At 39.8% G+C, this 13,342-nt stretch overlaps 2 protein-coding genes across 3 annotated transcripts in view; one reads left to right on the top strand and one right to left on the bottom strand.

Annotated features, from left to right (window-relative positions):
* FBXW2 (F-box and WD repeat domain containing 2) overlaps nt 1–8,952 on the bottom strand; it is a 31,535-nt gene extending 22,583 nt beyond the window's left edge. The window contains exons 1-3 of one of the 2 annotated variants that reach the window (XM_061200016.1): nt 8,851–8,952; nt 8,640–8,748; nt 3,238–3,747 (exon numbers count right to left, since the gene is read on the bottom strand). In XM_061200016.1, coding sequence (XP_061055999.1) covers nt 3,238–3,727 — 490 coding nt within the window. In that variant the 5' untranslated portion in view covers nt 3,728–3,747; nt 8,640–8,748; nt 8,851–8,952. The other variant, XM_061200017.1, reaches the window with a different exon arrangement.
* B3GALT9 (beta-1,3-galactosyltransferase 9) lies at nt 8,742–13,041 on the top strand. The gene is made up of 2 exons (XM_061199177.1): nt 8,742–9,029; nt 11,938–13,041. The coding sequence occupies exons 1-2, from the start codon at nt 8,742–8,744 to the stop codon at nt 13,039–13,041; spliced, it is 1,392 nt and encodes a 463-aa protein (XP_061055160.1).
* Nucleotides 13,042–13,342: the final 301 nt, after the last annotated feature.

Genomic DNA, 13,342 nt, shown 5'->3' with positions numbered 1-13,342 from the left:
TAGATAAGTTACTTCCATGATTTTTACTTCATGATAGGAGACTACTGTAAAATATGTCATCAAAAGAGGACCTGGGTCTGACAGAAACAAGAAACACTAGTTTATCTGAAATGGAAAGCTCTGAACTCGGCCCTTTTTCTGCTCAAAAATCTTTCATAGTTTATAGAAAACTGTCCAAATACATGTTCCTGGCATTCCAGGCTTGTGAAAACACAGCTCAAGCCTATTTCTTCAGATTATACTCTAGGAGTCTCTCCCTAATTATATTCTAAGATTTCAGCCAATATGGGTTTTCTTTATTTTCATCCTCCATGCTTCATGCTTGGCCCTTTCAAATGCTGATATTCCTACTGGAAAGCCCTGTGTATCTCAACTCTCCAAAAATCTATACATTCTTCAAGACCCAACATAAACACTGCTCTACTTTCCCAAATGGAAGAAATCATTCCTTCTTCTGAACAACTACGTAATTTTATTCCCTCATACAATTCAATGGTATCACTTTTTTGGTTGGTCTCTTTTTAATTAAGATATAATTGACATATAACATTATATTAATTCCAGGTGTAACGTAACGATTTGATATCTGTAATACTGTGAAATGTTCATCACAGTAAGCCTAGTTAAATATATCATTTGATCGTACCTCTTTTATAGCTCTCGTTTTTCCCATTCGACTGTAAGCCAGAGGTGACAACACAGCCACTTACAGGTTGAATATGACCCAACCACAATATTTTAAAATTCTGAATAATACTTAAAAATTAATACTTTTTAAAAAACGAGGATATTTCACAAAAATTTAGACTTGGGGCTTCTCTTGAAAAGTCAGATCTGACAACTCTGAGCGTGAATCCCACATGGCAATAATTTACTACAGCGGAGCAGCAGCTATCCACTTCAGTGTTTTCTTATCAGCCACAGTTCACACGGAGACTTTTACTTAATCAGGTTACCTTCCTGATCCCAGTGTGTATGTTCTCTGAGGAAAGAACTGCTCTAATTCAGCTATGCATGCCCTCACACAGTCTGTCACACAGTAGGCATTTTATAAATAAATACCTACTGAACAGCACAAAGCACAATAGTTTCCTTTCTTACCATTTCAGAAATAAGGAGAATAACCACCTCATTCAATCCATACCATGTTAATTTTTAGCATTATCGATCTTTTTGGTAATACTGTTTTATTGCTTGCTTAAGGGCTAATCTGAGAGTCACTGTAAATTTATTGCCAAATTCAGAATTTCCCAATTCAACCACAGTGAAAATACAAGCTCTTAAGTAACAAAGTGATACAAACACATGTTTAATTCTATTAACAAATATTTCTCACTAGTAACAGTCCCAGGAATGCTGCTTTAAACTAATGCTTTGGATCATTTTCAATAAACAAAGCATAATTTTCCATATGCAAACCTGGTGAATTTAATCATATTAAAAATAACACAGCATATAGACCCACCTGGAGAATAATCTTAAAATGCAGGGTTGGGTCCACAGTTATCTGCAGATATTAACTCTCCAGGTAGTTAAGGAATTCAGTGAATGTATTCCATTTACTTCTGTGCCAAGTAACAGGTTTTATGGCATTTTAAATGCGAAGTTTAACAAGAAATTAAGGAAAAAAAAAAAAAGCTGGAATTGGTTCTGAAAATGAGTCAACTGCCAGTATTGCCCCAAGTGTGAATAAATGCCAAGCTCAAAGGCAATATGGCATCTTAATCTTTAAAAAAAAATTACCTGCCGGTGATCATGAGGCGAAAAGGATATTGAAAAGCCATCACCACAGCTGGGAAAGTACATCAAAGTATAAAAGAACAGATGATGTTGTTCCAGTAATCAGGCTTTTTATAGGACAGGGAAAATAATGTAAGCACGGAGTAATTTCAGGACGGCAAACAAACAAAACCATGAAATGCCTTAAATTTAATGTTTATTTTATTAAACTGACAAAGTATCTAGCATTTCAGAGAATGTCACCATGTGAGAAAATGTACATCCTCAATGAATAAAGAAATGCCATTTTAAAACAATATTGAGAAATCATACCTCTCTTAATTATTAAAAATATTAAAACTGAGTCTGGTAGGACTCTGAGGGAGAAGCAGGTTACTTTAGACTTTGCTGTGGGCATAGCATCAATCCAATATATCTGGAAAGGACACTTAAGAGGAGCTAGAAAATCATTCATACGTCTGGATCTGGTGATTCTACTCTGAGGCTTCTGCCCCAAATAAATAATTCAAGGGGAAAAAATAATGCAAACAAAAATATTTATAAAAATAGAAACAACCTGAATATGCATAATACGGAAATGGCTAAATAATTATGATATATTTACACACAGGAACAGTATATACTATTAAAAATGACAACTACGTAATTTAGGTAATACTCAAGTGCTTATTAGAAATCATCCTGGATGATTTCTAATCATCCAGAACACGGAGTATCCCTATACTATATATATTATATACGATGGAAGTGAATAGGCACTGCTATCATTAATTAAGAACTGCCTAGAGCCATTCTAAACTTTGCTTGAGAATTATTTACAACACCTATCAAAATGTATTGCCTAAAACATAGGCACTAATTATAATCGCATGTAGAAACACATGCCCATTATAATTGGAAGATACACATAATTCTAATTTTAATGATTACATTTGTTATAAAAAGTTACCTAACTACTTGCTTAGTTTTAAAATACCCAACTGTCTTCATTCCCATGCCCAAACTCTTCTAATTCTTCTCACCACAGGATCTTAGAGCAGGAGAGAAATATCTCCTTTTCCATATTTTATAGACAAGGGAACAAACACAGAGAGGTTACATAATTCTTCCAAAATGACCTATTTGCTAGGACTAGACAGCAACTTTTCTACTGTTTTTTTTCCCCTAAAATCATAGCTGATAGAAAAAAAAAAAAAAAAACCCCAACATGGAGGACCGTACATGGAAGAAAAGCACAGAAACAAGTAGAGCTTTCTGACACACATCATGTTTAAAAAAATGTCTGGAGCTTTCTTCTCATAAAATTTTATAAAAATAATTGTCTTCTCAGAGTGAAAAAGGATAAAGAGGAGAAAAACCAGTTGGGGATGAAGGGATAATGCCATTATAGATATCTCATATAATTAACAATTGCCATTCTCAAACCTGAGGAGTATTTTCTTCTATTTGTAAGATTACACTCTATGAAATGCAAAAAAAAGTTCCAGGCTCTCTTACCTGTACAGAGGAGTCCATCTTTGTAGTAAAGTGCATACACTCTGGCACTGTGTCCAATTAATGATGAGGTCTCAAAGGCTTCATGGTCCTCCAGTTGCTTCATTCTCAAAATAGCCTTCAAATAAACCTTCTTCCAGTGCAAAGCGTCCTGAACAGAATCATCTATCTGCCAGCCCAAATTTTTACAGGCAGTCTGCCACACCTCTGTACAGGCACTTATCACCTTATTCCACTGTTTAGAGACGAGGCAGCATGTGAGTAAAGTCTGAGGATCGAGCCATTTTAACAAATAAAAACTGAGCTCCAGGGGAAGGAGTTTGAGGAAGTCCCGCTTGAGGAGAGTCTCCAGGTTATTGGAGAGATGCCTGAGCTGGACTGCCCCACTCAGACTAATCAGGTGATCCAGAGTTTCATTTTTCTGCAAGTCCGTCAGAGAAAGAAATGTAACAGAAATGTTATCAAGCCATGTCTCAAAGTCCTTTCTCTCCATAAGGTTATGGAAAAATTTACCTGTGGCACATCAAAATATTGTATTAGTTCTGCTCAAAATGACCGTTCAAGCAAGACTGCTAACAAATGAAGTATTAAAAATTAGTGTAAAAAACCTGGCATTACAACATTATGCTTAGTTACATTACAACTTTACAGTTAATACACTGTATTTATCTGAAAAATTTCCATGCACACAAAAGAAAATACATTTGTGAAATCATACTTTAACAAATCATGACCTCCAAAACATAACTCAATGAAATTTATGCTGGTGTGTGCGTGATTTGTTCCTTTTGAAGTCTAGCACACGCTACATGCATCTTCACAGTAAAAGATTTACAGAGTATTCATTCCTTATGAAACAGTGTATTCTATACAATGGAACCCCCGTCAAAACCATCATAATACCATTTCCTTAATACACTCTATTTGGGCACTAAAATCACAAAAATAAGCACAAGGATGTGACAACCAGAAAGCATGTCTCCGGAGCAGTAATTTGAGACATTGGTCATCATGCTAGGTACAACCTGACCTGTTACTAGAATCACAGAACTGACTACTGGCTTTTGCAATAGATGTTCAGGCAAAAAGGTTTGGGGAAGAAAAATAAGCAGATGCAGTAAGTTATACGGCTCATGTATTCTGGTTCTTCCACTTCCTTTATGGCACTGCCTGTTATAACGTGAATTACCAAAGGCCTTATCTGGCCTTACATAGTCTGTTTTCATAAGCCTCATATGAGCTGGTGACAACTCTTAACCTCATGTACCCCAGAGAGCCATGAGGGTCCTGGAGGCCTGCACAAATAAGACAAATTAGTAACCCTGATGCTTAAAAAACACCCAAAGAAAGGGACCATCATCTTCACTTTGCAGATGAGGAAGCTGCAGGTCAGAGAAGGTAAGCAATTTGCCTATAGCCAACAGAGCAGACTGAAAGCCAGTGCTCTCAAGATCAGTACTCTTCTGATCAGGTTGCAGGAGAACTGCAACCTGGCGATAAAATCTGGGAGCACTGAGCCTGATTATATACCACCTTCCCCTTTAGGGCTAAATACAACAAAAAAAATTTACAAGTATCCAGCAACACATACTATGTCAAGGTGTCAACACACTCTTAACAACGGGGACTAAACTAACAGGAAGAGAACAAAAAATAAAGCAAATCACGTAAAAACCATCTTTCCCAAGATAGGCCATGTTGGTAGATATTAGTGCTGGGTGATGGGTACATGGAGGTTTTTTATTCTATTTTCATATGTTGAAACATTTCAATGATTAAAAAAAAGAATAAAAACTTTCCTTCTAATCTGATCACTCAGTTTCCCATCAGATTATCATACTAATTTAAAAACTTTATGTCCAAATTAAGGGCTTCCCTGGTGGCACAGTAGTTAAGAATCCGCCTGCCAATGCAGGGGACAAGGGTTCAAGCCCTGGTCCGGGAAGATCCCACATGCCACGGAGCAACTAAGCCTGTGTGCCACAACTACTAAGCCTGCGCTCCAGAGCCTGCGAGCCACAACTACTGAAGCCCGTGTGCCTAGAGCCCATGCTCCGCAACAAGAGAAGCCACCGCAATGAGAAGCCCTCGCACCACAAGGAAGAGAAGCCCCCGCTTGCCGCAACTAGAGAAAGCCTGCGCGAAGCAACGAAGACCCAATGCAGTCAAAAATAAATAAATAAAATAAATAAATTTATTAAAAAAAAAAAACTTTAAGTCCAAATTAAGGTAAAAGAGGAAAATAAACTCCTTTCCATATATGTCACCTAGATCAAGGTCTACACAAATATCCAGATCTCATCGTCCAACTTTGTTAATGTTATGGTATGTAAAAATCATTTTCATTAATTTCCCAATATCTAATTTGGCGGGAACGTTATCAGACAAAAAGCAGTCAAAGCAAATAAACCTCTTCCAATCACATCATCTGTTGTCTAATATTTTTGAACAGTGAATGGACTTTAACCCTGAGGGTTTGGGCTAGGTAGGATTTATTAATTTAAGGATTTACTTGGCTGCCGAAAAACGATGATTTTACCAAAAGTTTTATCAACTTAACACAAGATAACAAGCCTCCTGGGACTTCCCTGGCGGTCCAGTGGTTAGGACTCTGCGCTTTCACTGCCAAGGGTCTGGGTTCGATCCCTGGTCGGGGAACTAAGATCCCACGAGCCACTCGGAACAGCCAAAAAACAAAACAAAACAAACAAACAAACAAAAAACCAAAATAACAAGCCTCCTCCTTTTTCTGTATCCTAACAACCTTTTATCTATAATATTTCTGGAAAAGTTTTACTTTAAAAAAATCATTCACAGCAAGACCAAAAAAAAGTTTCTGTGGACATTGACAAAATGTCACAACAGCTAATTAGTTAATACTGGCCAATTAAAAACATAACCAAAACATCTGCCCAGGCATCAGTTTTTACAGTGAAGAAGCAGGGGGGCTTCCTCTATCTCACCTGCACCGCCACACACACACAGTATGCCACAGGTCCATCACAGAAACGCTGACATTTATGTAAGATGAACTGGACACAACGCAAATTTATAATACCCGTGAAAACAATATCATTCCAAAATAACTAAGAGACATCATACAGCATGCCAAATCAATGTACCCGTGACACCACAGAGATTACGGGACGAGTTTTCCAACGAGCACCTTTAAAAACCCAGCCATTTCTGATATTTATATACTCTCCTAACTCCTCATAAGAATTTTTCTTCCCGCTCTTACATTAGAAATTGCCCTTTAAGCTACTGAACCCTTTATGGGAGGCTCTTTTCCAGTTCTTCATCTTTCACTGTCATGAAAAAGGCGTCTTTTTAAAATAAAGCAGGTCCCATTAACTTTGCAGAATGCACTATTAAAAAAAAAATCAGCTTTTGTTTCTCTAAAAAATTAACTGACTCTGGAGAGGACTTTCTTAAGGTCACCGGTCTAAACTGAACTCTTAGAGAGCCTCTAGGAATATCATGTACTGGCAGCAAAGGTCCCATGGGGAAAACTTCAGGAAGTGGGATTTCAATTCAACTGAAGGAGGAGCTTTTAAAACACCAGAGCTTTCCAATAATGGAACAGCTGCCTCCAGAGTGGTGAGCTTCCCATTACTGGGAATGGTCAAGGACAGTTGGATACAGAGGCAGAATGAGGTAAATGAAAATGCTTTGGAGTCAGTCAAACCTTTTACTGATTCAGCCACTTCCTATGTGATCATGGACATGTTCAACTAACTTCTAAGCTTCCATTTTGTCATCTGTAAAATGGAAGCTAGCTCACCTTGAGGGCTGTGAGAATCAGGACCAGAGTAGGGACATGCCTAGCACAGAGCCCTTGTAAGTTTTATTACTATTAATACCTGGCAGGAAAGCTCCACTAACATCCCTTTCAACCCTATGACATTACCACAGTTTATCTTAAGATGGCGTAAAATATACAGACCAAAAAACTCAAGTGCTCAAACTTACTGGGAATTTAATTTTATAATTAAGGGCAGTTACTGACTTGAGGCTATGATTTCCCACTAGGTGCATTTTCTCTCCACCCTCTCCACACTCCATGGTGTCTCATGCTTTTTTTCCCCCTCACTTAAGACTAAACATTAAACTTGCCCTTCTGCCCTCAATAGTAACAATCACAAAGCTCTGAAACAGGTGGATGATGAAAAGATTCCTAAACTGGGAGATGGGAGACCTGGGTTTGGTCTCTGGTTCTGCCATTAACTCCCTATGTTCTCTTAGGCAACTCTCATCTTTGCACTGGTTTGACAGACTAAAGTACTACTCATAGATATTACCTCACTTGATTTTCACAACCTCGTGGAAGGTATCAGAACTGCCCTTAACTAATAAATGAGGAAATTTATGGCCCCAAAGGTGGAGTGACTGTCCCAGGGTCCCACAGGAAGGAGCAGGTGCAACATCTTTCCCAGCCCCCACCCTCCAAAACCAAAACCAAACCAAACCTATACTCCCAGGTCTTACTAAAGATACAACATTCTCGATTAAACATGATGAATGCATTTTCCTCTCCTCCCTCAGGACCCGGCCTAATCAAGAGAGAAAGCAAGACACTTGTTGCCCTTGGCTTCATCTTCCTTCTCTTTTGTTATCAAGTATAGCCAGCAGTTTAAGAGTACAGAGGCTCTGAACTTATCTAAATGAACTTACATACTTATATTTTGAATATTCAAGAAGCTAGTAACACTGGTTGCTTCCAGAGAATGCTGGAGGGCTGAGGAATAGGCGTGAGGGTCCCTTTATGAATTTAAAACCGTGTGAATATCAGTTCTATGTAAATCCGCCTTCAGTTTTAAGCTGAATTTTTAAAAGCTTTGAAAGAATACAAATAGTGTTTCTAAAATAAGGGCTCTGCAACCCCACCTGTTGCTGGGTGACCCTGGGCAAATCGCTTCCCCGATCTCAAGCCCAGTTTCCTCACTTATAAAAGGTAACCACGAACAGGTAACCCTACAAGGGTTTTTACGAGGAATAAACAGGATAATGCACTTAAAACGTTTAGCACAGTACCTGCACACTGTAAGCCTACAAGAAATGCCGGTTACCATTATTCAGCATTAACCTTGTTATCTTTCTTGCAAGCAGCAGTCCACATACACACCTGTTTCCATGGCATACCCACAATTACGGCGCAGTCCCTCACATTAGTACAGCGCTTTGTACTTCATAAACCACCTCTCCACACTTCATCATCTTTCAAACTCATGGCGGCCCTGGGACATCACTGTTAACTCATTTCGCAGCTAAGGAAACTGAGGCACTAGGAGGCAGTCACTCCGAGACTCAATTCTCCCATCTCTAAAATCAACTCCAGATCCCTTCAACCCGTTCGTCGCTCCCGGGTCCCCTGCTCGCGGAGCCGTGTTCCGCGCGGCACTGACCTGAGCGAGCGCCCCGGGGCCCGGGACCTCGCGCCGGGCTCACACCGACTAGGCGCGCTCGGGCCGCCAGAGCCTCGCAGCGGCCGGGTCCGCTCCGCAGCCATGGCGCCTGCAGGGAGAGAAAGACAAACAGCCCGAGGCGCGGCGGGTCAGCAGAGGCGCGGGCGCCAGGCAACCCCCTCCCCGACCCGGCCCCGCCTCACATACAGACCTGGACCTGCGGCCGCCGCTCGGGGTCCGCAGCCTCACAGGGGAGCGGCTTCCGGTGCTGCCTGCGTCATCTCCGCGCGTCCCTCCACCCGCGGCGCCGAGCGGACGCGGCTGCACTTCCGGCCCCGCCTTAAAGGGGAAGTGGGAGAGCCGAGGAGCGTAGAGGGAGGCGGAGCATGCGTAGGTCCGCTTAGACCTGTGACGCATGGACCAAGGCTTGCTTCCAGGCCTCGCAGGTTTATGTCCGTCATCCAATGTGATCTTGCACCGACTGTGCGGCACTTTTTCTTATTATGCTCACTTTACGGAGGAGAGAGGGAGAATTTAAGAGACGTGTCCAAAGTCAAACAACGCATAGACATAACATTTATATAGACAGTAAGACACCCGTATGTCCAGTTAGTGGTAGAGCACATCTAGGGTACTTGAAACATGGGAAATAAAAAGTTGATTCTTTGTGGTGGAAACTAAGTATGGAGTCCAGAAAGTCAGGTCTCAAGAGAGCAGATTTGATTTGGTAGGCAACAGGAAGCCTCTGTGAACTTCGAAGCCAGAGAGTGACTGATGACAACATTACAAGAAAATTTAGGAAGACATGGGTACAGATTGGATAAGCTTTATGAAAGAAAATTCCAGATGGAGCTGCCCCAGAGACAACATTGTTTCAACCTCTCGTGGACAAAGAAACCAAATTGTCTAAGTTTAAGCCTAGAGGCTATCCAGGAGCAAAATTTATGGCTCATTAAAAAATGAAAAGAAAATTGCAAAATAGAATTTGTATTTAATTAAATCCAACACCTGTGTAATCATTCAATTTAGTATATGTAAAAATTCCCTCTCATTTGAATTTTTTTTAGGATATATATTCCCACTTTGTAAAAATCTCCAAGATTGCACAATGATTGTTGAGAAAACACAGCCAACTTTAAAATGTAATGAATTATTCCTAGCCAAATAACTACAAAAACTGCTATGAATGGCAGGTAGGAAGATCAACACATAAAAAGAAAAACATGAAATATGGCCTGGCGTAGGAACAGAATGTTCAGTACAACTGCTTATGTGACAGGAACATAAAAATATGCTGGATGTTTTCTTTCTTTCCTTCCTTCCTTCCTTCCTTCTTTCATAAACTTGCTGCTCAAATGGTATTTGGAGTAATTCCTACACATTGACGCAATAGGAAAATTGCAAACATCAAATGCTTAGTTTCTCTGATTCAGGCTAAAATGGACTACACGTTGTTTTCCATTTTGAGATAAAGTTGCCTGGGAAAGGTAGATGGATGACATATAATTTATTTAGGAATGTTCTTCCATGGCCTATACTAGGAATTCAAAATCCTTCTTGATGAGACATACACCAAACCACACCATAAGTTTCTTTGGGTAGAAAAAAAATGCACCCACTAGGGATGACAAGTATCCCTTGATATTTAACACATTTGTTGCATGTGCAGGTATCAGGGAGCAGCAACTACTCCCAACTGTTTAGTTTCTTGAGATGCACTCCTTCTGTGATGACGCTATGGAGAGATGATATGCGTGAACTAACTGTTCTTTCAACTCCCACACATACTTCACCAGGCACTTCACCAGGGTCATTTTCAAGAGGTAAATAAGGTTGGAAGCATTTGAAGAGGTTTGCTTTCTAGTCTTTGTTCTGGATTCACTCTAGCTGTAACATGATCAGCACTTGCTGTCCTATGGAGCCAGCAGGTATTCTGGGACAAAAGCTCAGGTTGATTGACAAGAAACCTTATCCTTAAAGTCTCAGGCACAAGGTACTGTACCTCAATTGCTGTTAGACTGAGTGATCCTGAGATACATTTGGGCATACTTTGGCATCTGGACTCAATAATTTCCAAAGCCCTGAAATCGTTCACAGACAACATGCAGGCAAGTTTCTTATAATCTTTGAAGTATTTTATATCTATTAAAATAAGCTTTTAGTAGGCTGAAGTTTCTTCTGTGTGTAAATCATCAGAACTGAGAAAATGGAAAGGAGTTCAGATTATAATTGTGAGAGTTTGTTTTGCTCTGTTGGTTTTTCCTATTCAATAGGCACGGGAAAGTAAAAGGTGGAACTCAGGATTCTCTAGTGGTTAAGAGTGAGCTTTGAAATCTGACAGATTTCAGTTCAAATCATGGCCCTACCTCACCCTCTTATTCACTGAGTGATCTTGGGCAAATTCCTATACTGCCTGTACGCTCAGCTTAAGTTTGAAGATAACATATCTGAAAGGGATATTACCAGGGCTGAATGAGTTAAGGCATGTAAAGTGCTTAGCGCAGCGCCTTGCCCCCAGCAAGCGCTCAGGAAGAGGTAAGTGTCATTAGGGGAGTCTTTGTTGATTGAAGCTCCAATGAATAGAGATTTAATTCCTCCAATGTCCCCTGGCTCTGTTATATTGCAATACTACATTGTATATGCTCTTCCAAATGGAAAGTTTCCATCTCCTTTGATGAGATGGAGTAAGCTTGGCACAGGTATGTCCTAGATCTCTGAAGAGGTGCTATACAGATAGCAGGAATCTGCCCATATTGATAGACGCGTCAGATGGATTAGGGGACATTGTCAAAACAATGTCAGAATTTATTATTAAATTGAAAAGTCATTCTAGAAGAATGTAAATGTTTGATAGTAGCCATTGTTCAGTGGCCAACAAAAGCTACCACTCCATTGAAAAACAGCCCTTGACCTTTGTAGTTAGAGAAGAAACTGATCCAAGTGCTTCAATTCCAGAAAGAATATCATATATTTTCCTGTAGGCTTTTAGCACCATGGCACTTGTTACTTTATATCCATGTGTCTATGTCTGATTTCTCTTTGCTTCCCCAGTGTCTAACACAGTGCCTCATATATAGTAAGTAGGCTTTCCTCCAAGCAAGAAAACAACCAACATTTTATTCATGATGCCTGCTGTCCAGGGGGCCATGATATAGTGGGAGAGACAAATAACAGAACTAAATAATAAACACTTAAAACAGTGTAGCGCTAAGTGCTGTGAGAGGTACATATAGTGTTCAGTGGGGACAAAAACAGAAATGGAGATGGAGCTTGAATGAATGTGTGTTCTTTTATTTAGGTGACATTCTGCAGACTTCGGACTCACCAGTGGTGTTTCATTCTGTTTAACGTTATTCTATTTCATGCCTTGCTTTTTGGGGCTGATTTTGTGGAAGAATATTTTCTGCATGCTTTGCCTTATGTAGATATGAAAGTTCTTGAAATTAAGGATAAGGCAAGAAAATTGAACATGGAGCCCCTAAGAAGTAATCTTTCCAAATACTATATCCTGAGCCAGTCGGAGGTGTGTAAAGGGAAGAACATATTTTTGCTCTCTCTTATCTTCAGTAGCCCAGGAAATGGAACAAGGCGGGACCTCATCAGGAAAACCTGGGGTAACGTGACCAGTGTCCGAGGGCATCCCATTCTCACACTGTTTGCTTTGGGAATGCCTGTTTTGGTGACTGCCCAGCAAGAGATAGACAAAGAGTCCCAAAAGAATAATGATATAATTGAAGGAATCTTCTTGGACAGTGCTGAGAACCAAACTCTGAAGATTATCACCATGACGCAGTGGGCTGTGACTTTCTGCCCTAACGCCCAGTTCATTCTTAAGGTTGATGAAGAGATGTTTGTCAATCTACCAAGCTTGGTAGACTACCTCCTCAATCTGAAAGAACACCTTGAAGATATCTATGTAGGAAGAGTTATCCATCAGGATACACCCAACAGAGACCCTAATAGCCAAGAATTTGTCCCTTTCAGTGAGTACCCAGAAAAGTTCTACCCAGATTACTGCAGTGGTGAGGCCTTTGTTATGTCCCAAGATGTGGCTCGGATGATGTACATAGTTTTCAAAGAAGTCCCCATTATGGTGCCTGCTGATGTGTTTGTAGGAATTTGTGCTAAATCCATTGGCCTAATACCCATACACAGTTCAAGGTTTTCTGGGAAAAGCCATATCAGATACAACAGATGTTGCTTTAAGTTCATTTTCACATCCTCAGAAACTACAGATGCTGAAATGCCCCTGGCATGGAAGGAAATTAACAGTGGGAAAGAATGTACACTGTTTGAAACCTACTATGGGCTCATTTCCTGCAAACTTCTGACATACCTTGACAGCTTTAAACTTTTTCACATGGGTACCATAAAAAATAATGTCATGTATTATGGTGATTAGGATTTCTTTGTTTTTCTTAAAAGTGTGTTCTTTAAAAATTACCTCTTACCTTGTTACAGAAAGTGTCCCTCCTTCCTTGTGTTTTATGTAGTTTCTCTGAATCTTTAATTGTACTCAGCAAGTTGCAGTGTTCTTAGTGCTCTGATGTACTACATTGAACTGAGATCTCATATTAAGAAATTTAAGTTGGTGTAGCATGATTCTTTTCAAAATAATACCTTTTGTCTAGAAAAGAGAGAACATTAAATTTAATTATAACCAAGAGTCTTGTTTCTCTTTACAATTAATGGATTTCTAAATA

The sequence above is a fragment of the Eubalaena glacialis genome, chromosome 9 (genome assembly GCF_028564815.1).
Source record: "Eubalaena glacialis isolate mEubGla1 chromosome 9, mEubGla1.1.hap2.+ XY, whole genome shotgun sequence".
In the NCBI taxonomy this organism is placed as follows: domain Eukaryota; kingdom Metazoa; phylum Chordata; class Mammalia; order Artiodactyla; family Balaenidae; genus Eubalaena; species Eubalaena glacialis.
Note: the sequence above shows the minus strand (reverse complement) of the source record. Positions and strands in the feature narration are given on the sequence as shown.